We start from the raw sequence: 26,394 nt of genomic DNA, 5'->3' as shown, positions 1-26,394 counted from the left end.
CTCTATTGAGATGAGGGGTTATAGATCGAAGTGGCCCAAATACCACCCAGTTAAGCGCAGATTAATCTTGAGTCCAAGTTGAGGCTTTCTACATATCTCAATGGGTGGAAAATGAGTCCGGGATCTGTTCCGGTCTAGGCCACGTAGGTGTGGAGCGAAGTTGAGAGAGAAGAGAAGAGAGAGAAGAGCAGAACAACGCAACACAATATATCATAAAGAGGAAGAGACAGAGAGAGGAAAGATGATAAGAGCATAAAATCCAATAGGAGTATGATCGAGAACAGGAAAGTTAAGAGATATAAAAAGCGAGATCTAGATCTTAGTCAGCCCCAAAACCTGGTCCCGAGCGGACGTCATACCTTCCTTGTTTTCTGCGCTTTTCACTTCCCCACACACTCTGCTCTTTGCGCCCCTTTCTCGGCTTCATCCCTCTTTTGACTCCTAACTTGACTTCCTCACGAATACCGTACCCGTACCCTCTTTCATCATGGCGGAATTCGTGCGTGCCCAGATCTTCGGCACCACCTTTGAGATCACCAGCCGGTTCGCAGTCCTTCAGGCGGGGAGGCGCGCAGTCCTCTCGCAGTGTGTTCAGAGCTGACTCTTGATTTAGGTATACGGAATTGCAACCGGTGGGAATGGGTGCCTTCGGACTAGTCTGGTATGTTGCATCCTGTGTCGTACGAGGCTACATATCGAGGCTTAAGAACGTGCTAACCGGGATTCCAACGAGATAGTTCTGCGAAAGACCAATTGACCGCCCAGCCGGTCGCTGTCAAGAAGATCATGAAGCCCTTCAGCACTCCCGTTCTATCCAAGCGCACTTATCGGGAGCTGAAGCTGCTCAAACATCTCCGCCACGAAAACGTCTGTACTACCTGTACTACGTGAATTCGAGATGCTGACATTGCGCAGATTATCAGCTTGAGCGATATTTTCATTTCGCCTCTGGAAGACATGTACGATCTGTTATCAGAAAGTGGGGGCGTCACGCTAATTCCCGTAGTTACTTCGTCACCGAACTTCTTGGTACCGACCTTCACCGACTCCTGACTTCGCGTCCCCTTGAAAAGCAATTCATTCAGTACTTCTTATACCAAATTTTGGTAAGACTTTCGCGGGAACCCGCTGCCGATCCGAATCTGACCTTTTGATAGCGTGGCTTGAAATATGTGCACTCCGCCGGTGTTGTTCACCGGGATCTCAAACCCAGCAACATCCTGATAAATGAAAACTGCGATCTCAAAATTTGCGACTTCGGCCTGGCTCGCATCCAGGACCCCCAGATGACCGGTTATGTCTCAACACGATACTACCGAGCGCCCGAGATCATGCTCACTTGGCAAAAGTATGATGTTGAGGTGGATATCTGGAGTGCGGGCTGTATTTTCGCCGAGATGTTGGAGGGCAAACCCCTCTTCCCCGGAAAGGACCATGTCAACCAGTTCTCTATCATTACTGAGCTGTTGGGCACTCCCCCAGATGATGTGATTCAAACCATTTGCAGCGAGAATGTAAGTGAATATCCCAGTGAAGGACGGAAAACTGCTAACAAGACGCAGACCCTGCGATTTGTCAAGTCTCTACCAAAGCGCGAGCGCCAACCGCTTGCGAATAAGTTCAAGAACGCTGATGCCGATGGTACGTCACTCGATTGGAATGGATTCGTTCTGGACGAAGCGCTTACTTGTATATCTAGCGGTTGACCTGCTCGAGAAGATGCTGGTGTTCAACCCGAAACAGCGAATTCAAGCCCCCGACGCATTAGCCCACGAGTACCTGGCCCCCTACCACGACCCCACCGATGAGCCTGTTGCACAAGAAAAGTTCGATTGGTCATTCAATGATGCCGATTTGCCCGTGGATACTTGGAAGATTATGATGTACGTGATTCGCTCGCTCCTTCTCTTTCTCTTACTTACATTGCTCAGGTACTCCGAGATCCTCGACTTCCACAACATTGAACAAGGCAACGAGGCCGGTCAGGCTTTGATGGAAGGCGCAGTACAGGGTAACGACGCTCAGACATACGCATAGTGATAATTGCGTGTCCATCATAATACACCCTGCCCTTGATATCAGTCTCAGATCTCCCCTGCCTAAATCTTTCAATAAATCTTTCAAAAGATGTGAAGTTCGGCATTGTTTTATCTTTATCTTTGATTTTTATTCTCTACCTTGTCTTTGTCTTTCTGGAATTATTTGTCCATAGCTCATTCGGCGTCGTCAGAAATGGTTGGTGATTCGGAGAAATGAGGGGATCTGATTTGAACGATGGGCACCTGACTTTTTTTGTTCGGCAATTTAATTTACTACAATACTACTAAACAGTGATTAAACAGCTAGACAACTACATAAGTAACTAAACAACCAAGTAACTAAGTGATCAATATAAACTGGCGATATTGAGGGTCAAGTTAGATTGGCGGGGCTACTCACCGCCCACACCCCCGGCCAGTCACAACGTGCGCGATAACCATATCATTTTCCCCTGTTTCGCGATCTGCGATACTTCATCTTCATGGGAAACATTGTGGCTTTGGAGGACAAGAACCTCAGTACAACCTAGCACCAGTTCCTCTCTTCCAAGCTATCACTTCTCAAGCGTCTGAAGCTACCTTTCCTGCCCAGATTCCATCTTCCATGACCCGGCGCCATGGCTGTCCATAAACAAGACCCAATTGTGTTGGTGATTGATTTCCACCATGCACGGTAAGCCACCGAGCACTTGATTCCCCGGACTCCATATAAGTGAAACTTGATACTTTAAACAAGCGCTGGCAGCCCCACAATAAACCCTACTGACTGAGACATCTGCAGCGGCCCCGAGATTGAACATTGCATCGCCGACGAAGGAACCGACCCAGCAGTCGAAAATGATTGGTCCCTGCTACCATTTATGGCCCTCTCCGACGGCGCGCATCTGTACGAACCACCTTTATCCCTTTCCCTGACCGTGGCCAATCCACAACCAAACGAAGCACCCACTTTGCGCCAGACCAACTAACCGGTTGATTTGCAGGTCGACTGAGGAATTCTCATACTTTACACTGCGCCGAAAGGAATCGGATACTCTCCCTGCGACTTCGTTATTTGGTATTGCCTGTTCTCGTCAGCTTGACTCGAGCCTGCTCACCAATCGCCCTCCTGATGTTACTCGGTCAACGGTACAAAAGGCTGTGGTGGTTGTTACGGATACGCCGCAGCGGGTTGGTCAATTGAGGGAGAAGCTGTCTGTTGTTACTTCTGCTTGGTTTGCGCAATGGTATGTGGGATATTGCCCGCGATGGCTTGAACCGTGCATGTGGAACGATAGGGGCTAATTGGGGCTGATATTAGTGACTTCTCGGATATTGATATTTTGAAGGTATGAACCGGTTACAGACCGGTTACAGCGATGTGGTGGAATGGTGTGCTAATATGATTTCAGAAATTCCGCGAGGGATTGGTGATTAGTCTGTCGAATGACGATGGCCCGAAAGATCAAAATTTGGGTAAGAATGCTGTCTGGTCTGGCTATGTGACATTTTGCTGATTCTGCTAGGACTTTCACTTCGGGAGATGATTCATGAATTCAAATATCAGACATTGGTTCTCTTCAAGGGACTGCTGTTGCAACCCAAGGTATGTGGCCCTGTCATTTACCCCAGAGCAGTGCTGATAAATGCAGATGCTTTTCTTTGGAACGCGTTGTGAACGCCTGTGCATGATACAATTTTCTCTTATATCTTTAATACCCGGCCTCATCAATAGTCTCCAGGACTGTGCGGATCCTTCCTTTGATACCTATTCTCAGACTGTTGAGAAGCCTACATCTCTCAAGACGAGTGACAGAAGTTCTTGTATGGTTCATCTCAAGGCGTTGGATTGCGAATTGCTTGCTAACCCTTTAGTGTTGGCATACATGGGTCTGCCGTTACAGATTTTTGGAAAGGTAAGAAGTACAACGAATGCATTCTCTGGCTTCTGCTAACTCGTCTCCAGGGAAGCATGTTCGGCCCCTATACACCTCTGCAGCTGCTAGATCTGCTGGCGGATGATGGGACGAAATCCTACGTGGTGGGCTCAACCAACTCGCTGCTCCTACAGCAAAAGGACCGCTACAGTGACATTTTAATCAACGTAAGTTGCCTTATTCCCCACGGAACACCATATCTGACAGTTGCAACTAGCTTGACGAAGACAGTATCGTCATCAACTCCCCTTCTCTGCGTACTGCCCTTGCCCTTTCCGCAGCTGACAGACGCTGGATTGACCTGCTTACTCAAATCGTCAATGACACCTGGGATGAGGAGCATCCTTCAAGACCAAAGACACTTGGCTTCATGGGCTCCGAAGAGTTCATTCGACTCCAGTTCGAAGAATACCTGCTGGCCTTGTTATCTTCGATGAAATACCACGAGGAGCTTTCCTCATGCACTACCGGGGAATCCAACCGCAGCAGAACCCAACTACAGAACTTCAACATAGAAGGAGACCCAGCAATCGACTTCAACATGGAATTCCTAACTCAATGGCAAACAACATCCAACTATGCCATGTTCTCTCGCCTCACTTCCGACGCCCTCCTCTTCTCAATCACCGAGCCCCGCCACCCAAGCGCCGGCGGTTTAACAATGGAGGACATCCAACGCCGCCTCTCCCAACAAGTCGCAGACCTCCACCTAGACGAACGCGTCCGCGAAGGCCGCGAAGCCCTGAACCGCCACTTCTCAACCGGCCAAAAGAAAGTAACAGCTGCTTTTAACAGCTTCTGGTCCGACATCGAGTCAATGCGCGAGGCCCAACGCAAACGCAACGAAGAAAAAGCAATACAAGCACAAGCCCAACCCCAACGCGCATCCATCGACAAAGAAACCCCCGCCTCTCCTACCCCCTCAACTTCAACTTCAACTGCAACAATGGACCCCGACTCCCGCCCTCGCGCTTCAGTCGACATGGCTCAAGCCCAAGCCTCCGTCAGCGCAGCAAGCCAAAGAGCAGGTGCGTATTTCAGCTCGTGGGGTTCATGGGCGAGCGAAAAACGTCGCGAATGGCAAGACAAGCGCAGCGCCTCTCCAAGCCCGAATCCCAACGCAAACGCAAACTCAAATGCAAATGCAATCCAGAGCTCAAACACAGCAGCGGGTATAACCTCGCCCTCCGCATCAACATTATCCGTCGTAACCGAAATCGCTGAATCAGACCGTGACCGTGGCCGTCGCCGCTCAATCCAACACAGAAGCGAAGGAAGCATCGATAGCACCACCGAAGGCGGTCTAACACGCAGCGTCAGCCGCAGGAAACGGTGGAGTAATATCCTCCTACGGCGCGACAGCGCCGAATTACAGCGCAGGGATGAGTCGTCCACGTCTGAGTCTGCTGATGTGCCGTTCCCCAAGTCTCCCTTGTCACAGGGATTCCCGGCTTATGGGGAGGGAGCTGAGGAAAAGGAGGATCAGGATCGGGATCGGGGTGGTGATCCCCAGACCCGTACGCAGGAGAAGGTCGAGCGAGACACGGATACATTTGATGCGGATGGTTTCTCGTCCGTGGCTCTTACGCCTAATGAGGGTCTTGGGTTGGGTATGAATCAGAGTCAGAGTCGGAATCAGAAGGAGGATATGCCTCCTTCTGGTGGTGGACATACGCGTGATGGATCGTTCACTGCTCTTCCTGTTAAGGGGGATGTGTAATGAATTCGGATGTACAATCTTGGATACTGCTTCAGATTGAGGAGCTGGGAATTGGTTCTTGTATTTGTTCTTTTTTCTGGCATTGGCATTGGGATTTGCATTTGCATTCGCATTCGCATTGTATCATCGTTAACGCGCTTTTGCATTTTTGGTATACGAACCAACAAACCTCTACCTGATTCCTTCCTGTTTATTATATAGATGATCAAGTCCGTTTCATCGGCTCTATTCTTCAAGGTTTCATTTCTGTTAAGATTATATCTATGATGATGGCTAGCATGTATTGACCAGAGTTATGGCTAGCAGGTCGCACTCGTCCACCGTTATACATACCTTAGTCAACTTAGATCACATCTAGTAGGACATTATAATAGCAACCAATCTAGATTCAAAAATTAATATTTGTCTATTTTTCTGATTCCGTAAAGACCAAAAAAGCAATGAGCAAAAATAAAAACTAGGTCATCATTGAGGTGTCATCTCAGCGCTATGAAGATGGAAACATGAAAAATAAATCGACACAATGAGAAATGCCTATGCTCCTATCCGCCTTAATCCAGCTGTTAACTACCTACCCCAGTCTAGATCAGCAGGATATCAATGTCCCCGTGCGAGTTTTCCCCGTTTCGCTGTTGGTGGACGGCGGGCTGGGAACGACAAGGGGGTATAGGAACATGCTGTCCGGATGGGACGATAGGAATCAGTAGAAAAAGAGAAAAAGAAAAGAGGCAAGATGGCGATGTTGTTGATTGAGGGACAGTTCGAGTTTGTTTAAGCAATGTAAGAGATTTCGTCGCCGTCCATGCGCTCGATATAATCTTTTTCCATGAGGGCCTCGATGTTCTTCTTGATATCGGGGATCTTGGGTGGGAAGCGAGACTTGACTTGTTGGATGACTTCCTGTACCAGCTGGACGTGCTTCATCTTCTTTCGCGATTTCATGATACGAACGATAGCGGACTAAAGGGATTATTAGAACGGATTAATGGGTGTAGGGTGAGTTCATCGGAACATACCTGAAGCAGGAGCTTCCGGTCCTCTTCTATAGTCTTGTGTGTATCCTCAGTTTCTACCTTCTGCTCAGACTTGATCTGAATGTTAAGGTTGACCTTGATTTTCTTGTTCTTGAAGTTGTAGTTCAAAGTGAACGTGGTAGAGGGCTCGGGCTTGGCACCCTCTGGGCTAGCAATGAGGACCTTGGCCTTCAACAAGATACTGAGGTTGGGGTCGAGGATTTCGGGGGCCAGGGTGGTGGCCTTTTCAATATCGGTGTAGGAAAGAGTATCAGTCTCGTTAAAGAGCAACAGAATACCCATTTGATAGGTCGAAACCTGGAAGGTGTAAGGCACCTTGGCGTTCTTGATGTAGTTGGCCTTGATTTCGCCCTTGCATAGCTGCCACAGCCAGCTCAGCCTGCGGCCACTGTGCTTATCAAAGTAGAACTTCTGGAACCGCTCTGCAGTCTTGACAATCTCGGGCGGTGCAAGGAATGGAGTTGTCGGCGCGTTAAGAGGCCAGAAACCGTTTCCTAGGATCTGGAACTGGGCATCGGCTAGTCTCTTGCGATCATCATCATCCAATACTTTGTCCTGCCAGTCCTTGTAGTTGTTATTGAGATCCTTGGAGATCTGGATGTCCTGGAACATGCGTTGCAGTTTATTGGTGTATTCATAACCGCACGCCTCCTTCAGCTTGCTGATCATGCTGGTTTCTGCATCATCAGAGACTGAGCTGGTGTGGACCAGCCGCTTGGCCAAGGACTTCGTGTAGAACTTCTGGAAGACATCCTTGTCTTCAATGTACTTGAAGACAGTCATGACCTGCAAGAGCATCTCCTCAAGTTCGGACTCCTCCGCAGATTTGGAACCCTTCTTGAGTAGCGAATCTGTGTATTTCGAGAGCAGCTCGGGCGACTTGGAAGAGCTGACCTTGCAGATGTGGTTTCGGTTGACAAATTCGCGGCAAGCGTTGTCCAGAGAGCGCACGAACTCGGATTCACCAGCGAAAGCATCATCAACCAGGTTCTGGTAGCGCGTGTGGACCTGCAACAAAGCATCAACGTACAATTTGGGTTCAAAGTTATCTCCATCTGAGGCCACCCTCTCAACAGCAGCGAGGCCGGCCCGTCTGACATGGTTCTCAAAGGTGGTACGCAGAGGGTCCAGGCCCTCCTTGATACGGGAAAGCAGTCGGTACATGCGAGCCAAATCCTCTTGGCGTTCGTTGTCGAGCAAGATTTGGAATTCATCGCGCAGCAGGGTCGAGTGGGCAGTGACAAGCACATCCAGGCAGGTATCGGTAAGGCTCTTGGTGACATCAGGATGCAGATACAGACCAACCCGAGACTTCTCTTCGTCAAGACGAGCCTCGGCCTTCTTCATGTACTCCACCACGCTGTTCTCTGCGACGAACTGCCGTGACTCGTTCTCGTAGTAGGTCTTGGTAGCGGCGATGAAAGGCTTCTGGAAATATGTGCGGTAGACGTCGAGTGTTGACTTGGAGCTGTCATTCTCATCCAGGCCGAGGGATACAAATGAGTCGACAATAGACTTGATCTGGGACTGTTCAATGGTCTCTCCGTTTCGCTGCTTCTCGATCAGATTCAGAACAGCATCCATGACCTTCTCATGAACATTCTCAAAGAAGTCCTCCTTCCACTTGACCAGGTGCAGAGTGTACACATCGAACACGTTCTTCTTGCCCTCGTCGATCTCACGCTTGACCCAGTGGCGGTTGAGGTAACGGAAAAGGTGGTTGACATATTTGGCGGCGGTCGTATAGCGGTACCACTCGCGGATGTAGAAGCCAAGCAGGCCTTCCTCGGTGTGACTCTGTGATTGCTTATACACCTCGGCGAGATGACGGGAAAGGTATTCGCCTAGTAGCTTGTAGAGTTCCTCGCCCAACAAATGGGCTGGTTTAAAGGTCAGCGCTGGTCGCAAGCCGAGGCATTTTGATGAGATTTAAAGGAAAACGAACCCCCACGTTGGGCTTGCAAGCCTTGACCACTGGAAACGGCCTTTTGTGAAGTGCAGAAGTTATGGACAGCCCTAAAATCAGTTTGTGAGCACGGTACCAGATGGAAGCCAGGAGTTTCAAAACTTGGACACACGTGTAGAGACCCATGTACTAAACGTGCAGAACCAGTCAGCTTCCATAATTTAATACGGCATGTGAGAGATCGAGACACCGGGACTTCCACTTACAGTTTTCATATCGATACCTGCGTCCAGGTTGAGCATCACGCTCTCGATCCCCGCTTCAAGAAAAGACCACCTAGCACAAAGTTAGCCCACGCTGCACATTCGAACCCCAGCCGTCCATTGCTATCATCAACTCACGTAGATTCGAGGTCATCCTTGTGGGGCACCGGCGGCATCGTGAGAGACATCGCGATTGCAAGGGGCGAAGTCGGGTCGGATTTGTAGGCAAGGTGGGAAGTCGAGGTTGGAGAACTTGACCGCGTAGTCAGAAAAAGTTCGTGCGTTGTAGCGAACTGCAAATTACACACCTTATGGAATGACCTCAAGGTGGTTGCAGCGCCACAAGTCACGCCTCAAAGATCTTCGAGGTGATCAAATGACTTCGGCGCTTGGGAGGAGGGGCGCGCAGCGGGGTTGGAGAAGGCGAAATCAAAGGATGGCAGGAATATACAGCCTATCCAGTCAATCTGAAGGGAAATTTAGAAAAGAAATCAAGTAGATGAAGGGGAGCAGAGTGATGAGGCTGAGAAGGTCCAGCGTGGGGATGGCTTATTGCCGCAGGCGGTGAGGTGGCGGAGCTTTCCCAAATCTACATCATCGCCTTCATCTAGAACATTTGTGTTGAATGCATGTATGGTTTTTTTTGATTTGGTATTTTCAAGGTAGTCTATGGTTATAATTGCTCCCACAGACATTTTCCTATATTATTTAATCCATATTTGTGCACTGAAATGTATAGTCACTCTCGTATGATAGATCACTCTTTACTAGGACTATTGCGGCATCCACATTCATGGCTCTGGCAGCAAGTTTTGATATGTAAGATCAAAGACTTCCAAGGTTGTGGCCCAAATAACCAGAAGCTGCACTATCGGGCCGAAATGGAAACTGTGGTCCGTTCAGTAGTTCTACATGTTGTAGAGTTCTGGTTTAATCTCATGTTCATCAGAAACGTCCCGAAATAGCCAAAGTGGAACAATAGAACCAAGAGCAGCCGGCCTTTAGAGTATAATATGGTTACTGGGATTGTATATCGAGGTCCTGTACAGGATAACATGGAGCAGGCGGATTCGCTATACAATGGCACGGCTGTCAGTATGGATAAGACCATACCAGTGGCCTTGAGATTAATCACAGAGATTATAGACATTCTACACCATCCAATATCGATCTATGAATCTATAGATGGACGATGGAAGATGGGAGATGGGAGATTGGAGTATCAAATCGCCGTTAACCTTATATCGACCCACAATGACGTCATTTGAATATCATGCTGCTGGCTTGTCTATTCCAAACTCCTCTCTTATGCATCGCCGTTTCAACATGACAATAACCCCACAGTCCAATATCCACGTAACCATTCGCCAGATTTCAGAATGGCGCAACATCCCGAATACATCGATCCAATCCAAACCACTCATGATATACCACGGAGCTTTCAACGCTACATCCGCGGAGCTTGAGGCACATCTGGAAGAAGTGGCTGAAGTTATACCGCAATGGGTATATACCATGTACAGCCAGACCCATTTCCATTCCACGACACACGAAGTACTCGGAGTCGTGTCGGGGAGCGCGCGTCTTTGCTTTGGTGGCGAGGATAATCCCGAGCGATTCGAACCGAGCGTTCAGCGCGGCGATCTGATTATTGTTCCTGCGGGAGTTGGACATCGGCTCTTGGAGGACCTGCATGGGAACCAGGAGGAGTTTCAAATGGTCGGCGCCTATCCTCCCGGCAAGCAGTGGGATATGTGCTATGGGAAACCAAACGAGAAAGCGAAGGTGCAGAGCATAAATAATGTGGCCTGGTTCCAACGTGACCCGCTGTACGGTGTCGACGGGCCTGCTCTGCATGTCTAGCAAAGTTTGTAAGGCAAGGATCGCTAATATGGCAAGAAATCAAATGTTAACTTTGAGAAAACAAGAACAGTAACACACATGTTTCACTGTGTCACTCTCTCAACAAGTCTAGTCAAGTGTTAGTAGTGAAGCACATCAGTCCGGGGATACGGGTGTTGTTTACCTGAGAACACTTATCGCAAATGTCATCAGCCAAGCCAGCAAGGCAATTAGCAGGACAGATGCGAGTGCTTTTTGTCGCACGCAAATCCCATCGTTGCGGGGGTCGATCTCCTGGTTGACCTCTGCTTCGGTACAGGAGCCCGTCACTTCCGAAAGAGAAGCGAACGCCAAACTAAGATTGGCGGAATCAAAGACGATGAAGAAAATGTCAAGTAGAATCAGCCGTGCTTTGGCCGAGGGTGACCGCAAGCCCAAAGGCTTTGATGTATACTCGTCAAAGGTGATATAGACGAGGTAAACTAAAGCGACCGCGTCGACAATAATTGCCATCAAAGCCGAAGGGCCTTGAGGGTGATGTAAATTGTCAGCCATGTGCTGAATTGAACCACCTAGAGCCAGCGCAGAGAGCGAGAAGCACCAAACAGTCAGCCGAAGAACCATCGGTACTATTGGACTTCGTAGGAGTGTGTTGTGGAAGCGCTTGAACCAAATCTCCCTGCGGCCTCCACTATGTAGCGGATACTCCGGGCTATCGCCCTCCAGGTGCTTACCGCGCCATGGTTGCGAGTAATCACAGTGATTTTCGTTCAACCAGTCTGCTGAGACACGTTTTTCCTCTCTGCCTGCCTCCCGGGGGTATTGAATGGTGCGCGAGAATGTCACCCAGCGGGACTCACGTTCAGCCGGCAGAGGTTCATTTTCGAATAGACCGTTGGTATTTGAACGAGCGCGTTGAGGTTTGGATGACGCGTAGGGAGAGTGGTTGTGCTGGGCGACAAATGCGTCCCCTGGTTGGGAAGGGAGTAAACGGTCGGTTGCAGTAGCTTCTTCTTCGTCCTGCTCGATCTCGACAGATCGAATCCAGGCTAGACAGTCCCATTGTTAGCAAGTGATCAGATCCAAGTATTGAGTAAAAGCTTACCAGGTAGAGTTCGCAAGGCGGAGCGCTGCGAGTGGGCGACTTCTTCTGCTGTCTGGCCGTCTATACGCGCCGATGTGGTTGGTGGATCACCGCCATTGCGAACAGCAGAGTCGGTATCGATGATCAGATGGCCCGGTATAGGAGTTGATGTCTCAGGGACTGCCCGGGGGATTTTCTCTGCTAACTTCTCGCTGAAGATACGCCCTGTAGCGCTGTCGTTCTTCATGTCGGGTATAGGAGAGAGCTTTCGGGAAGATCGGGAAGCGTCAATCAGCGGTTCGCATCACTACCCGTGCTGAGAGTCCAGCTCCAATTGCCCCAAAAGATGTCCGATGTCAAAGTTGGGGGAGTCGAGAAAGGGTAGGGAAATGACGTCTCCAAACCTGCTTACACCTCCCGCATCCCTTTAACCCACAAAAGTTTCGACACACAATTCCATTGCTCTTCAGTGAACTACTATCTGCTTGAGTTTTTCATATTCATTCCATCTACACACTTAACTGCGATCGCGCATTTATCGCCAAACCCCGTCGCGATGCGCCTCTTCCTGATCCCGATCTCGACGAGTCGGGTCCTCATCTACGCTCGACCACTGCAAAAAGACATGGCGAAAGAGCTTTCAGTCCTCGATCGAGTCACTACAAAGGCAGCTGAGACCTGGGCCAAGTGGGAGGAAGCTGAAAAAGGGTGGAAGAAGCACCTTGTGACCTGGGGCAACCGAGTCCAGCAACGGATACCATACGAAGAATGGGGTCTTAAAAGCATTCCCTCTTTCGAAACACAGAAGCGACTGGATAATAGCCACGGGGAGAACAAGATTGATGTGTTGTTCCCGGGGAACGCAGTGCGACAGGAGACAATCACCAGTCTGCTGCGCACTATCGCTACGGAAAGACAGGAGCTTCACAAGAAGAAGATGATGTGGAGTCTCTTCCTTGCGCCCGTTACCGCACCCTTTGGACTGGTTCCAGTGTATGTGAAGGCAGATGGAACACAGACAGGAGATACTGACAGACAGCAGGATCCCCAACATTCCCTTTTTCTATGTGGCCTACCGGGGCTGGTCCCATTGGCGCGGTTGGTTGATCTTCGAGTCGATTTTGAGACGCGAAGCTAACAAGATGCAGCATTGAATGGCTCAAAACACCTCGAACACCTCGTTGAAAAGAATCTCCTCAACCCTATCTCTTTCCCCGCGTTAGAACAATTGTATGCCAAACGCGCATCCCGAGCGCTTGACAGTGCCAAGATCGATACACCACACTCCGAGGTCATCGAAGAAATTGAACAGAGCGAGGATCGTATCTTGCTGAAGATGTCAGATGCCAAGAAGCTAGCCACGATCTTAGAGGCGCCAGAGCTCGCGTTGGAGGCCGAGCGAGCAATTATCCAGGTCAGGGAGCAGCTCGAGGCTGCAAAGGCCAAAAATGCGGAGCAAAACGATGAGAAGAAGAGCTCATAATGCGAAGGAATTAATCATGCAGTTCACTGAAGATCAATAGACTTGCGTCTGGATAAGAGAATATCTAGAGCATTCCCCCTACTCAACTCTTGTCATACCCGGGGAGATCTTGTACCATAATACAATGAAAACAAAATAAATATTCGAACACGTGCTATACTTAGAAATATAGAAATAAGATATCATGCAGACTTACTGTACAGTAGTCAACACTGAAGACTGAAGTATAGCAATGACCTCAGAGCCCCTGGCGGAAGTAGGTAAATCCGGCTCTCCCCCCATTGTTGCCGCCTCACCCTCCACCCCGGTTATTCATCGGAGCTCCATTCACCATGTCTGCCAAAAAGATCGAGCAATGGGAGATTGAGCGCTATTGGGAGATCTTTGCCTCACTCTCAAATGGCCAGAAACACCTCAACAGCTCGCAAGCCGCCTCCGTGCTGAGGAACAGCCGGCTGCGCGATGACCAGCTCGAGAAGGTCTGGGACATTGCCGATGTCGACGGAGACGGAGAGCTGGACTTTGAGGAGTTCTGCGTTGCAATGCGCTTAGTATTCGACCTAGTCAACGGGGTATGTCGTGCCTCCCCTTTTACCAATTGCCCGATTAATCTGACGCACCCATCTTATCGCCAAACAGGAACTACAAGAAGTGCCTAATGTCCTTCCAGATTGGCTCGTCCCAGAGTCCAAGTCACATCTCGTCCATGCTACCCGCGCACTCAGCAGTGGCCAAGAACAGTTCGAGCGGATAGAAGACGAAGATGATTCACTGGGCCTGAAGGACGGCTTCGACTGGTACATGAAGCCCAATGATAAGACAAAGTACACGGAGATCTACGACGCCAACCGGAACGGCCGCGGCCAAGTAGAATGTGAGCGAGCCCCCCATACAAACCCCAGCGAACCCATCGGGCTAACCTAACAAACCCAGTCCAACAACTACAACCGCTCTACGAATCCCTCGACGTCCCCGACACGGACGTCCGTTCCGCCTGGAACCTCGTTAACCCCTCCGCCTCTCCCGCAATCAACAAAGACGCCACGCTCGCCTTCCTGCACATCCTCAACTACCGCCACGAGGGCTTCCGCATCCCGCGCACCATCCCGGCGTCCCTGCGCGCCTCCTTCGAGCACAACCAGATCGACTATCAAGTCGACAAGGTCCGTCCCGCACAGCGCTATGGCGCAGATGGCGACACTGAGACACGTACTGGCCGCAAGGCCAAGTTCGGTGACACTTACCTAAGCCGGCTGGGGGTTGGTGGCAAGGGTACTTACCAGCCCAAGGGGACGGATTTCAGTGAAACCATCCAAGACGAGGAATGGGAGAAGGTGCGGCTGCGCCGGGAATTGGCGGAGCTGGAGAGTAAGCTTAGCTCTGCCAATAAGGCTTCGGAGTCGAGACGTAATGGGTCGCGGAATGACGGCCGGCCTAATTGGGTTCTTATTAAGAAGGAAGCGCTTCAGTTGTTGGAATATAAGGAGCGGGAATTGCGCGAGCTGCGTGAGGGTACTGGCCGTTCAAAGGATGGACAGGATCTCGAGCGGCTGAGGGAGGATGTTAAGACTGTTGGGGAGCAGGTTGAGGGGTTGAAGAGCCATATGTCTCAACGGCATGATGTTCTCTCGGACCTGCGCAGCCAGATTGAGGATGAGAAGGCTCGGCGGTGATCGGTTGCTTGGTTTGAGCTTGCGATGCCGTCGGTCTAATATTGTTTCTTTCCATGGATTTTTGGCTGCATATTGCCCTGCTTTCTCTGTTCTCCAACTCTCATGTACAGCCATTCCCTTGTTGAGGAGCTTCAGGCGCTGAATGGATCTTTATTATATTACTTTTGCATCTTGCTAATTGCAAAAATGTGTATTGGAATAATCTAAACATTGTATTGAACAGTATGCATACATGTAATGTACTCTTACAAATGCACTCTATCATGCACGAACAAACGCCATTCACAAATCCAGGCAAAAGTCTCCTCCCCATCCTACTCCATAACAAATAGAAAACCCGCCACGCCACGATGTTGTACATTGCCACAATAACTGGCCATCCGCAGCCACAAACGCCTAGGAGAGAATGCTCTCCCCAACGTCCCGCTTGGTCTCAACCGCAACGAACGCAGCTCCATTACGGTCAAGGCCTTGTTCAGCACGGGCGTAAGCCTCCTCAGATCGGTCAGTGAGAATCTCCAGATCCTCATTAGAGAGAATCGACTCGGGATCGTTGCCGACTTCGAACCGTTCGAACTCGTTCTCGCCGAGAACGCGGCGCAGCTCATCGACATCTTGCGAGGTAGCGGTGGGATCGAGAAGCGAGCGGAACTTGCCCTTTTGGATAACCAGGCGTTCCAGGCGACGCTTTGCATCTGCCTTCTCTAGGAGGGTTTGCTCAACAGTACCCTTGGTGGCCAAGCGGTAGATTATTACAGGCTTGGTTTGACCGATACGATGAGCTCGGTCCTGGGCCTGTAAGTCTTGCTGGGGGTTCCAATCCGAGTCAAAGAGAATAACGGTATCCGCGGCAGTCAAGTTAATTCCCTGGCCGCCCGCTCGAGTGCTCAGTAGGAAGATCTTGTGGTTATTCTTCGTGTTGAAATCTTGGATCTGGGCTCGGCGGTCTGCTTGGGCGATTGCACCGTCTATGCGGCAGCATTTCCAAGATCGGAGCTCCGTGGCCCATTCCTCAATGATATCTAACTGAGTCTTGAATTGCGAAAAAATAAGGATTTTGTGACCCTTCGCGAGGAGGCAGGGGATTAGGCGGTCGAGCAGGAGCATCTTGCCGGACGCTGATACAAGGGTCTCGTCCACCGTTGAGGACTCGTCCATCCAGGGCCAGTAGAAGTTGTGGGGTGAGTTGCACGCAAGACGAGCCTGCAGGACTGGGTTCTGCATCTTCTTTTGCCCGATCTCTTTCTCTGTAGGCGATATTAGCAATTGAACGGGCAAATGTTTGATAACCGAGACTTACTGGCAAGCTTCAAGTTGCGAGCAAGTTCCTGCTCCTCGAGCTCAGTGTCACTCGGCTGAACCTCTTCGCGGGCTTCCTCAAGTCCCAACTCCATCTTCCGCAGCGTCTCGTCGAATTCACCGTCAGTGAGCTCTTTGTACTCGTGGCGCTTACCGCGACGGTGACGGCTTCGGCTGGAGATAGGGCCATCAGGAGCAGGCGTGGAAGTCTCGCTGGACTTCATGCTCTTAAATGGAGTGCTTTCTTCACTGCCACTTCTCTTGCGCTTCAGACTTTGAGAGCGCGTGGAGCTAGCGCTCTTGCTGGTCAAACGTTCTAGGGCCTTGTCTTCAAGGTACTTGCGCCCAGTTCCAGTAATGATCTCTCGGTAGAGATCCTTCTGCTCGGAGGTGAGAGGGGCGTACAGGATGTACTCCCGCTTCTTAGGTAGGGATGTCTCGACATCCGTCTTGAGACGCCGAAGTAAGAATGGCTTTAAAATTGCATGCATACTGGACACCAGTTTGCGCTTCCTTTTCTCGACAACATCGTCGGTCTCACCCTTCTTGTCCAAGACTGAAGAGAAGTCAAACCAAGTCTCGAAAGAGCGAAGGTCATTAAACAGTTCAGGCAGAAGGAAGTGAAGTAGGGACCACAATTCGGAAATATTGTTCTGCAGGGGGGTTCCTGTGATGAGCAGTCGGTTGGCAGAATTGTATGTCATGAGTTCCTGCATCAGTTTGCAGTCCATATTCTTGAGGCGGTGGCCCTCATCCTATAGATCAATTAGCATCTTGAAGGTGCGGGTCATTCGAACAAACATACAACAACAATGTACCGCCATTGGTACTGTGACAGGAACTTGCGATCATTGATACAGATATCGTATGATGTGCAAATAACAGGGAAGTTCATCGTCGCCTGATTCTTGACCTTCATTTGCTGTTCTCGAAGGACGGCTCGCTCTTCCTTGGTACCGTGGTAAAGAACCGTCTCAATGTCTGGAGTCCACCTTGCGAATTCATCAACCCAGTTGCTCAAGGTACTCAATGGCGCGGCGATCAGGAAAGGCCCTGAGACCTCCTTCTCTTTCAAGAAAGCAATCATGGAAATGGCCTGGACTGTCTTTCCAAGGCCCATCTCATCAGCAAGGATGCCGCACAGTCCGTTCATCCACAACGACTTAAGCCACTCCAACCCTTCAAGTTGGTACTTGCGCATTGTGCCACCAGTCACGAGCCCAGGCTGCTGTGTAGCAACCAACTCTTGTTCACCCAGAGCAGTAGGCTTTGCTTCAAATTCATTCGCAGCTTTCTCGAGAGCCTGCTGGACAGATGGATTGTCTTCAGTGACTTCCACATCGGCTTTCTTGAAGTAATTCGAGATCGAGCTGCCATTTGCAGCAGATGCCCGCTTGGGCCGACCACGTTTCGCCTCTGTCTTCTTTCCGTTGTCTCCGTCGCTTGCGGGCTTTCCCTTAGGAGTGGAATCCTGGTTCGCACGGGTGCGTGTGGCTCGTCGCTGAGGCTCGGGGGCAGCCTTCGCTTTCTTTTTATCTTCTGCGGGTTGCTCACGCTGTTTGGTTGCAGCCAAGCGAGCCTCTTCCTGCTGTTTTTTCATCTTATCCGACATAATTGCGACGAAGACCTGCAGAAAAGACACGATGTTAGATTGGCTGCAATATGTCACGTCCAGGAGTGCGTCAGTGGACAACGTACTGAACTGGTCTTCAGCAAGTGCATCAACGCCTTCGCCTTGCTATCCAGCTCCTCATCTTCGCCATCGGTCATTTCTTCCTTTTGATGGCCCTCCTCTTCTTTGGGAGGATTAATCTCGTCCGCGTCCGTCGCACTCGTCATGGGGGACGATGGGACGGTTGACTCGGGTTGCATTGTGCCCGCACGGGAATCGGTGGGGGTCAAGGAGGTACTCATCGCAAACCGCAAAGATGGTATCGGACAAATATCATCGAGTAGATGTATCAATGGAGGATGGGCAGTGTAAGGTATCGCGATGGTTGTGAAAGTACGTCATGTACAGAGTACTGCGAAGGGGCAAAGCGGTTGCGAGGAAAGTGGTTCGCGTGGGCGCGGAGAGAGCTAATAGAATCGAACACCCAATTTCGCGATTTTTTCCCAAAACCCAGTCAGAAATCCTATACTTCAAACGATACAAACGAGCGTGCGGCGAAAATGCAATGCATACTCAGCCGCCTTCAAACGCGGCATTTTCGCGTTTGACGCACGGACCAGGTTTATATTAAGGTTGACTATTGACTTGAGCAACTACAACTAAATTACATGCACTGGCAACTTGTAAAGTTCTCTCTCTTTGAAAAACCATCTACTCATACACACAACTAATCTTACATGGGGACAAGATTGTCCATATCATTCAAATCATTCCGCATCCGAATCCACCCTCTACTGCGAAGGGGAACATGAATCAGTGGACACCATCATCATCTCATCAATGGAGGCCTCCGTATGAGAGCTCAAGCTCAGATCAGCCAAGCTAGGGTCCTCCTCTTCCTCCTCCTCCTCGGGCATGATGATCGGACCACTGTAAACAAACTCGTCCATCGCGCCGCTTCCGTTACCTATGGCCCTCGCCCTCTGGTGCTCATACCAGAAAGCGTCATACTGATAGGTCTGCGGAACTGCCCGAGAAACCATTGCCTGGGCGTTTGCAATGTTCTGCACTGCTGCGTAGGGCTGTGTGCGTCGGTATGGAATGCCTCCAGCGCTAACGCCCGAAACGCGTGGTTTGGGTTGGAAGTCGTATTGCTGGGCTTGAGCGCGTCCCTGTCTTTCTGTCATGCTAAGATGTGCTTGCTGCATGCGTTGTTTGAATCTCGCTTGGCTTTCTGCATAGCCGAGGTCTCTGAAGAACCAGTTTCCTCCAAGGGATCTGCTAAAGGGACTGTTCTCTTGGACGGTAGGGATTCTGTGTCTGAAGGAAGTGGGAGGTTGAGGCGCGTATTGGGTACTGTGTTGCTGAATACCCGGTGTATTGGGCCAGGGGCTGAACTGAGGTCCAAGAGGATTGTGACGCACCCTGGTTGGAGTTTCGATTTCCGCGGAAAGAGTGATGGGCGATGGTCTTGGCCCATACGCAGGCCACCCATAGGGTTTGGTGCCTGTTCTCTCGTATTGCTGGATCTGTGCCGCCCTCTGCCGACCGACCTTCAACTTGACGATTCCTGGGCGTCGAGGGTTTGTCCGACTCGAATCCAGGTCCATTCCCGTTGGGTCCGCTGGGTCTGGATAACAGTGGCCGGAGTATTTACCCCAGTCCTGGATAGGCTTTGGGTCAGCACTGTGTCGTGTCAGCGCCCTGGGGTCGATGATCCCACTCCCGCTCAGGCCAACATCGTGGATGAAGTCGGTTCTAGCCTGCACTGCTGGGTTAACGCGGCGCTTGTCAGTGTCGAAGGGCGGGGTCACTTTCAGTTCGTCTTTCCATTCGAATTGATCTGGGTCCTGGGAGTCGACTGCGGATTCTCGCAGCTCGATCATGCCATCGCCCCAGTCGCCGGCCCAGTTGCGAGGAAGTCCATGTTGATGCAGATACTGTCTGGCTGCCAAAACATCCCCAGATGTGCACAGCATCAGATCCGTGTACATGGTCCGATCCAATAGTGACTCTCGCGTAGCCTGTCGCATTATCCGTTGCAGCACTAGCTGAGGCGGTGGAGCGAATATCTTGATGTCGCTGTTGTCAATATTCATCAACGCCACGCGTTGTTTGTTCCGCATTTCCTCCAGCCGCTTGTTCTCTCTTTCGATTTGCTTGTTTCGGGTATCCATGTATTCTGCAAGTTTCTGGCGATCTTCCGGTCCCAGCTCGAGCTTGGTGCAGACTGTCCTCCAGGTCATGGTCTTCATCGCCCTGTCCACTATCTCCACCTGCAGTGCATTGTTCAACTCGCTCCATTTTGGGTTCGGGATCTAACATCACCCCACTGACATCAGTCTCCGTCAATCTCATTACAAGCCGCAAACTTTTACCTTGCTGAGGAGTACCTGTGTGGGATCAGGTAAGTTCTCATTGTCGCTCATGGCAGTGTCCTCGTCCTCGTCGCTAGTATCAAACGGGTCCTTCAAGGCTGCACCAGCCATAATCGCCATGTTGCGCACATAAACCGGGTTCGAATCGTTGTTGCTGGCGACATGGTTTTCAAGGTTATCCATTGGGACCATATCCACCGTAGTGGGACACCATGTCACTCTCCGTTTCTGTTGAGGCGCAGCAGCAGCAGGAGGAGGGAGGTCAGTACCACTGTGACGTCGTGGTTGAGGCATTTTGATGATGAGTCGACGGACTTGTGGGTTCGCATGGGGCCTGTCAAGTGAAGGGAACGCAGCAGGCGGCATGTTGGGGTCGAAGGGCTTTGTGGTTGAGTTGCGCTTCGTTTGTGGACGCGGTCTGCCCGAGTCACTCAGTTCCACGTTATCATCATCACCATCGTCGAGTCCTATGTGCAGCACGTTACGAGCCGTTGGGATCTCCGGGGCTTCGCCATCGCCATAGCGAACTGGCGCGCGAATGCTGTCGCGCAGCTTCATCCCACTCATTTTGAAGTGAGCATGTGGTAACGTTTGGATTTCAGGTGAGAAAGTCAGGTTAATCTGTATCAGTTTTCACGAAGGCCTTTGCGCAACTTCGGATTGTCAGGCTTTCAATCGCAGAGATGTCAATCGCAAAGGTGGGAACTTACGATGGCACTGATGCGCCTCATGTCATATGCGAAAGCAACTGAGCATGAGGCCTGAAAGTGATGGAGATAGGGCTACGCGTGGGGGGAAGGAGATGGGGCGTGGGGTGGAGACAAATGCGTAGGAAGTGTTTGCCTCGAGAGATTTGAAGACAGCGCGAAGTCCCGTCTGAAAGAGGAAATATATGGTAGGCAACGGTGGTTGTATCTGAGGTCAAGTCCAGACGGGTGTTTGAACTGACTAACCTGCATATGCGCACCGTGATACTTGACTGACTTAGATATTGACCGCGTCTTTCGTCTTGGCCATAGATCGAGACACATACTGATATACAGGTTATATGGATGAGGATACAAACTCCTGTGGCTGATGGACACCATTTCAATGAAATTTTACCTGAAGACAATAGAATAACAATGGTCATTTGCAGCTGGGTATTTGCATGAAAGGGACATGAAGCAATAAAGCATAAATAAAGATATAGCCAGACCATCTAAGCAATGTGGTTAATATACCCACGGCTCAGCTAGTCTTACAGCAATAGAGGTCCCGAGCGCCTCTGTCCTCCTGGCTTAGAAACAGAGCAAAGACGCCGTCATTCAACACCCAGTAAACAATCAATGTCCTCGAGTACCCGAGGGCAACCCCTCACACAATGCGGTCTTGGAATGGAGCATTCGGCTTCCGCTCAGAAAACCAAGCATCCTCCTGATCAACATCCATCTCCCCATCCCCAAGAGCAAGGCCATCATCTCTATGATCCTGGAAACTCCTCTTCTTCGTAAGAACCTGCGGCGGAGACGGAGGCGCCAGAGTTGCAGCTCCACGCGGAGCAGCAACATGCCTAGACCGCTCGACATCACGCTTCGCAGATAAAATCGAGCCAAAGGCCTCCAGGATACGCTTCATCGGATCCTCGATCGAAGAACAGAACCGACGCTGCTGGATCATGTGGATAGCTTCGACAACGTCGACATTGAGCATGACCATGATGTAGGCGATGACAACACCGGCTGAACGTTCATTCCCCGATTCACAGAACACCAATACCTTCCTCTTATGATGGTCTTCTGAGGCCATGGAGTTAGGATCCGTATCTGTGCCAGCGAGGTGATCATTGATGCGGCGGATAGCACGTGGAAAAGCAGAGATCAACTCTTGATTATCGAGCACGTCAATCGTATCCGCCATGATGCCTACCTCTGCAGCAGCCTTATCACCAGAAACAAGACGCGCCTGGGCCGAATGCTTATTCCGGATAGCGAGAAGTAACGTGAATCCCTGACTGCGGATGTAATCGCGGTCCCGTAAACACGAAGAAGGACCCAGAGATAAGAAAGGCAGAATGGACTGCGCCTGCCGGCGCATTTCGTAGCTCCATTGGAGGGAGTTGAAGCGGCGCGTGAACCCGCCTAGATTGACGCGGTTGAAGAAGTTCGTGCAGACGAACTCGCCTTCGGCGAATTCGTGCGTTGATCGGTCTAGCGACTTTGTGTCCACGATTACTGTGTCTGTCTCCCCCGCGCCGCTGGATCCGTAGAAGTTGCTTAACGCGGGGGAGCTGGTGCTCGGATACCGCGGGGTAGATGTGTATTCTTGCGTGCGAATATAGTGGGATTGGTCCATTTGTGACATTGGGACTTCCCTATATGAGTTGCTAGTAGGCATGGTGCCTTGTGAGATTCCGACCATGGAGCCGCGGTTGGCGCTGCGGCCTATGAGGTGATGTAAATGTTGGACCTCGTTTCACGTCTTGCCGTGTTGGTGGCTCAGCAGATGATGGAATATGCTCTGAGTTCACGAAGAGAGGTCTGAAACTGAAAGCAAGGGCTCCTTTGCCTTCACTCGGGCTATAACTTGTAAGATGTTGAGTGTTGATGCCATATAGCGAGCGAGCTATGAAGTCTGGTGGTTGGTTGCGGATGTTGAGTTGAGGGCAACTGACCATTGCCCGAGTCGTAGTGCGTCCAAATCCCCCGCAGTCCCAAGCGGAAGCCCTTCAAACCCCTTTATTCAGAATTCCTTTGGTTGAAGCTACAAGGATTGTCTTCAAAGCAAACGAGAGGCTGGATCAACGTGATGATTAGGTAAGACATCTTATCGGATGCGGCCTCTCGGCTACACTTCCGCATACAGAGCTCTACACTGTCGACTCAGAGAATAGGATCTTTCTTTGAACTCTCAATGACAAAAGACAAACTCACATCTCATATCCATGACACCAACAAGCTAGTCAGGTTACAGCGCGTTGATCAGCCTCACATCGAGTCAAGCATGCCACGACACAAGCGATAATGAGTCACAGCCTAGCGTTGTCACCTTAGCGAAAGAGTCATGCTAGGCTCAAGTGCCACTGCCCGAGGGCATGACTATGACTGGATGTGGTGCCTCGTGAGCCGCCGGGAGACCGCAAGCTCCGTGAACGACCGCCTAACAGCGGCCTTGTCTCCTAACGCCGGGCATCTAGATGCCGATGTGGATGTCAGTGGGGCTATATCTCACTCTGAGATGACCGTGCACCCGTCAAAGGCCCTCGTGAGGGCCTCGTGGGTATCCACGAGGTAAGGGGTCCGATGGGGTGGCTGAACGTTTGCCTGGAGATATACGATGGGCGCCTGGGCGCCTGAGGAATCGACTTCTTGTGCTACGTTATTGGCTGCCTTGTACTACGGTTGTTGAGCTGAGATTTGATGCCTCGAAGTCGTTAATGTTCAGTTCATGTGTCACGTCGTATGACCCCCGGATCCTGATGCAGAGATGGAAGTGCCTAGTAGAGTGGGGACAATTTTACTACAGGTGTTTACGAGAAACAATAGTGTAGCTAAGGAGATTGTATGAAAACACTAGGGTAAGCAATATGGGTAAAACATAAAACGAAAGAATAAAAGATACATTGAAACAAATACCCGGGTATATGAGGCGAGACAAAGCTGTAAACCACCTCTGAAGACAACACCGCCTGGCCCATATGAACTCGTCACTCAAGTTAAACGCCACAAGGAAAGGTCAGTTGACCCTTTGCAAACACTTCAATCTGGGAGAGCCAGAAAAACCAAACCCAAATGCTACACATATCAAGAAAAACAGAAGAAAATTATTTTGAAGCCCGTTATTGCTTGCTTCAATAAACACCCACATGATGCAAATCGACCCGTAGACTGTCTGAACCGTAAGGGGCAAGCTTAGACAGGAGGGGCGGCCTGAGGAGTGGGCTGAGAAAGAGGCTGAGAAAGAGGCTGCAGGTCGGGCTCAGTCGGGGGCTGCTGGGGGATAGCCTGCTGAAGGCCGGCAACGATTCGCTCCAGCTCCTCCAGGCGGCGATCCTTCTCTTCGACCTCACGGCGCAGGCGCTTCACTTCATGGTGGAGATCGGTGCCGTTCTCGTCCGTCTCGGGAAGATTACCGTCGTGAGAATCGTGTCGGCGCTTCATACCAGTCACAGGGAGAGATGGGGCACGGACACCCTCGACACCCTCGACGCCCTCCAGCTCTGTTGCGCGGTCCCAAGGCATGTCCACGACAAGCGGGGCGTTTTCGTCACTGTGCATGTGGCGGCGGCGAAGATGCTCGCGCAGGTTCTCCTGGCGTGTGAATCCATTGCCAGTGCTGCGGTTGCAATCGTTGTATGGGCACATCAAGGCCTTCTTGGCATCGGTGTTCTTCTTGTGCACCTCGCGCTGGTGACGTAGTAAGCCGCCGGAGTATGTGAAGCCTTGAATCTTGTCGCAGTTAGGCTCATAACATTTGTAGGGGCGATCGTGCTTGTCCATGTGTTTACTACAACCGAGTTAGTATTTGACGCGCCAAGAGACGAAACTAGAGTTGTACTTACTTCCATTCACAAGGACGGCGGAACGTCGGGGGAGCAGCTTGACAATCGAGGTGGTCGCAAAAGATCTGACCCTCGGAGTTTTTGGGGGGATCGCGAGCGCGTCGGACAGAGAGACGTGGGCGCGTGGCGTCGAGGTAGCTCATGCCCCCTTCGTTGTGTACTTTGGCAATTGCGTAGTCGTTTGATCTGTGGTGGGTAGACATTCTGGCGGATGGAGGAGATTGTTCAGAGGCAGAGGCAAGGATGGAAGCAGCAAGAGCTCCGTTAGGACCCTCACTTCTTGGACTAGGATAGTCAGAGCCGTCGCCCATATCGCGAAGTTGACCCCACACCACTGAGAGAGATACCGGAAAGACGCGTCTTAATTCACAACCACAAAATCAGAGAGACTGAATGGTTGAGACAAGAAGAAAGTGCGAAGATTTGTTTATGAAAGGTCTGAAATAAATTGGTAGAAAGAGGGCGAGGTATGGATGTATATCAGAGGATGGGGAGTTGCCAAAATTTTCAGGTAGCAAGGCATCCGTCAGGCTATTTATACGTTGGTCGGTTGCGTCAGGTGCTTTCGGACGCCACTGTGGCGCAGCCGATCTTGATCTTGTCTGTTTTTTTCGTAGCGGAGATGCCGAACAGCTGAAGTACATATCATCACTGGCCAGAGCTTATATATATATGCAGGATACTTGGATAATCCCTTTCTATTAATCCCTTGTTCGGCCCTTGGCCGGAGATATCCCACGTCTACAGTGGCGCTTAGCAAGCAGTGACTCATAGTTACTACCAATCCTGTTGTCCGAGTCGGCGGATCCGGTTTAGGTATCAAGCCCTGGGCCTGTCAGGCAGCCATCCGGCTGTCAGGGATCGCCACTCACATCCGAACTCCCAAGGCTTGGTGGAACATTCGAACATCGGAAGCAATCGTGGCGTGTGGCGGTGAGTACACGTGACTCTTATATAAGCGGTCTGCATCGGGCAGTGCGCTGCAATGGATCTTCACTATGCCCGATGTTAGGCTGCAACAATCTAATATTTAAAGGATCAATAGGCTCGTTTTCGAGTACACGCAGCTAGCGTTTCTATAAAAAGGCACTTACATTGCAATGTTCAGGAAGCGATCCAGTGAGAGCCCGTTCTCGTCAACCCGGCTATGCAGACCTTGATGACAATTGGAACAGAACATTCGGCGTTGTTCTGATGGCAAAAGAATAATGATTGCGTGGCTATCATGGCTATGCCAGAGAATCAAAAGATTGAATCTTGCAGCTCTGACAACAACACACTCAACGTTACCAAGTTCAGAAAAAAAGACAGAGAAGACACCGAGAAACCCAATTAAAAGGAAGAAGCACCTATAGAATGTAGAGCAGCTCATCTCAGAATCGGATGCAAACTACTAACTCTGTTACAAAATCCCTTGCGGAGTCTATAGACCCTCTTGGCTAAGCGGGGGATGTGCGTCGTGAAGAATAGTACTGCCTAATAAACACTGCCTCCGGCTGGGCATCAAGATCTGCATGTCAGCGCCTTGACCAGGCCCTATATTCATGCTTATCTATTTTGAGAATCTCTAGTTTCATGTACAATGTAGTAGGATATTCCTTTTCC

The 26,394-nt window shown here is 50.6% G+C and overlaps 12 protein-coding genes across 12 annotated transcripts; 6 read left to right on the top strand and 6 right to left on the bottom strand.

Moving 5' to 3' along the window:
* Positions 1-487: 487 nt before the first annotated feature.
* sakA (mitogen-activated protein kinase HOG1) lies at positions 488-2,037 on the top strand (the record flags this gene model as incomplete). Its single annotated transcript, XM_022628357.1, has 9 exons — positions 488-543; positions 614-661; positions 738-867; positions 916-959; positions 1,007-1,106; positions 1,158-1,514; positions 1,563-1,641; positions 1,700-1,883; positions 1,932-2,037. 9 exons carry the CDS (start codon positions 488-490, stop codon positions 2,035-2,037), a joined length of 1,104 nt encoding a protein of 367 aa, XP_022491534.1.
* A 619-nt stretch (positions 2,038-2,656) lies between these two features.
* On the top strand, positions 2,657-5,675 carry PENARI_c003G00885 (uncharacterized protein; the record flags this gene model as incomplete). The annotated part of the gene is made up of 10 exons (XM_022628061.1): positions 2,657-2,712; positions 2,821-2,925; positions 3,023-3,265; positions 3,340-3,367; positions 3,431-3,494; positions 3,545-3,624; positions 3,797-3,842; positions 3,894-3,934; positions 3,985-4,122; positions 4,173-5,675. The coding sequence occupies 10 exons, from the start codon at positions 2,657-2,659 to the stop codon at positions 5,673-5,675; spliced, it is 2,304 nt and encodes a 767-aa protein (XP_022491561.1).
* Positions 5,676-6,446: 771 nt separating this feature from the next.
* culA (cullin culA) lies at positions 6,447-9,054 on the bottom strand (the record flags this gene model as incomplete). The annotated part of the gene is made up of 6 exons (XM_022628062.1): positions 6,447-6,635; positions 6,692-8,589; positions 8,655-8,725; positions 8,788-8,804; positions 8,882-8,951; positions 9,017-9,054. 6 exons carry the CDS (start codon positions 9,052-9,054, stop codon positions 6,447-6,449), a joined length of 2,283 nt encoding a protein of 760 aa, XP_022491606.1.
* Positions 9,055-10,132: 1,078 nt separating this feature from the next.
* Positions 10,133-10,741, top strand: PENARI_c003G06826 (cupin domain-containing protein; the record flags this gene model as incomplete). The annotated part of the gene is made up of 1 exon (XM_022628474.1): positions 10,133-10,741. The coding sequence occupies one exon, from the start codon at positions 10,133-10,135 to the stop codon at positions 10,739-10,741; it is 609 nt and encodes a 202-aa protein (XP_022491698.1).
* A 159-nt stretch (positions 10,742-10,900) lies between these two features.
* On the bottom strand, positions 10,901-12,051 carry PENARI_c003G10798 (phospholipase D regulator; the record flags this gene model as incomplete). Its single annotated transcript, XM_022628751.1, has 2 exons — positions 10,901-11,769; positions 11,826-12,051. The coding sequence occupies 2 exons, from the start codon at positions 12,049-12,051 to the stop codon at positions 10,901-10,903; spliced, it is 1,095 nt and encodes a 364-aa protein (XP_022492021.1).
* Positions 12,052-12,360: 309 nt separating this feature from the next.
* On the top strand, positions 12,361-13,287 carry PENARI_c003G02616 (mitochondrial K+-H+ exchange-related family protein; the record flags this gene model as incomplete). The annotated part of the gene is made up of 3 exons (XM_022628174.1): positions 12,361-12,797; positions 12,847-12,902; positions 12,953-13,287. The coding sequence occupies 3 exons, from the start codon at positions 12,361-12,363 to the stop codon at positions 13,285-13,287; spliced, it is 828 nt and encodes a 275-aa protein (XP_022491774.1).
* A 332-nt stretch (positions 13,288-13,619) lies between these two features.
* end3 (cytoskeletal adaptor protein SagA) lies at positions 13,620-14,960 on the top strand (the record flags this gene model as incomplete). Its single annotated transcript, XM_022628216.1, has 3 exons — positions 13,620-13,859; positions 13,927-14,161; positions 14,221-14,960. The coding sequence occupies 3 exons, from the start codon at positions 13,620-13,622 to the stop codon at positions 14,958-14,960; spliced, it is 1,215 nt and encodes a 404-aa protein (XP_022491499.1).
* A 396-nt stretch (positions 14,961-15,356) lies between these two features.
* Positions 15,357-18,098, bottom strand: PENARI_c003G03538 (putative SNF2 family helicase/ATPase PasG; the record flags this gene model as incomplete). The annotated part of the gene is made up of 4 exons (XM_022628244.1): positions 15,357-16,207; positions 16,261-17,014; positions 17,065-17,886; positions 17,958-18,098. 4 exons carry the CDS (start codon positions 18,096-18,098, stop codon positions 15,357-15,359), a joined length of 2,568 nt encoding a protein of 855 aa, XP_022491725.1.
* A 564-nt stretch (positions 18,099-18,662) lies between these two features.
* PENARI_c003G10309 (uncharacterized protein) lies at positions 18,663-20,816 on the bottom strand (the record flags this gene model as incomplete). Its single annotated transcript, XM_022628722.1, has 2 exons — positions 18,663-20,189; positions 20,250-20,816. The coding sequence occupies 2 exons, from the start codon at positions 20,814-20,816 to the stop codon at positions 18,663-18,665; spliced, it is 2,094 nt and encodes a 697-aa protein (XP_022491841.1).
* A 789-nt stretch (positions 20,817-21,605) lies between these two features.
* Positions 21,606-22,625, bottom strand: PENARI_c003G04824 (dual specificity protein phosphatase family protein; the record flags this gene model as incomplete). The annotated part of the gene is made up of 1 exon (XM_022628335.1): positions 21,606-22,625. The coding sequence occupies one exon, from the start codon at positions 22,623-22,625 to the stop codon at positions 21,606-21,608; it is 1,020 nt and encodes a 339-aa protein (XP_022492081.1).
* Positions 22,626-23,291: 666 nt separating this feature from the next.
* On the top strand, positions 23,292-23,665 carry PENARI_c003G01816 (uncharacterized protein; the record flags this gene model as incomplete). The annotated part of the gene is made up of 2 exons (XM_022628127.1): positions 23,292-23,518; positions 23,659-23,665. The coding sequence occupies 2 exons, from the start codon at positions 23,292-23,294 to the stop codon at positions 23,663-23,665; spliced, it is 234 nt and encodes a 77-aa protein (XP_022491287.1).
* Positions 23,666-24,139: 474 nt separating this feature from the next.
* PENARI_c003G11950 (putative C2H2 transcription factor) lies at positions 24,140-25,100 on the bottom strand (the record flags this gene model as incomplete). The annotated part of the gene is made up of 2 exons (XM_022628828.1): positions 24,140-24,734; positions 24,790-25,100. 2 exons carry the CDS (start codon positions 25,098-25,100, stop codon positions 24,140-24,142), a joined length of 906 nt encoding a protein of 301 aa, XP_022491541.1.
* Between the last annotated feature and the right edge of the window lie 1,294 nt (positions 25,101-26,394).

This window comes from Penicillium arizonense (genome assembly GCF_001773325.1).
Source record: "Penicillium arizonense strain CBS 141311 chromosome Unknown PENARI_contig003, whole genome shotgun sequence".
Taxonomy (NCBI): domain Eukaryota; kingdom Fungi; phylum Ascomycota; class Eurotiomycetes; order Eurotiales; family Aspergillaceae; genus Penicillium; species Penicillium arizonense.
The sequence above is the reverse complement of the archived record's forward strand: the minus strand, read 5'-3'. Positions and strand labels throughout refer to the sequence as shown.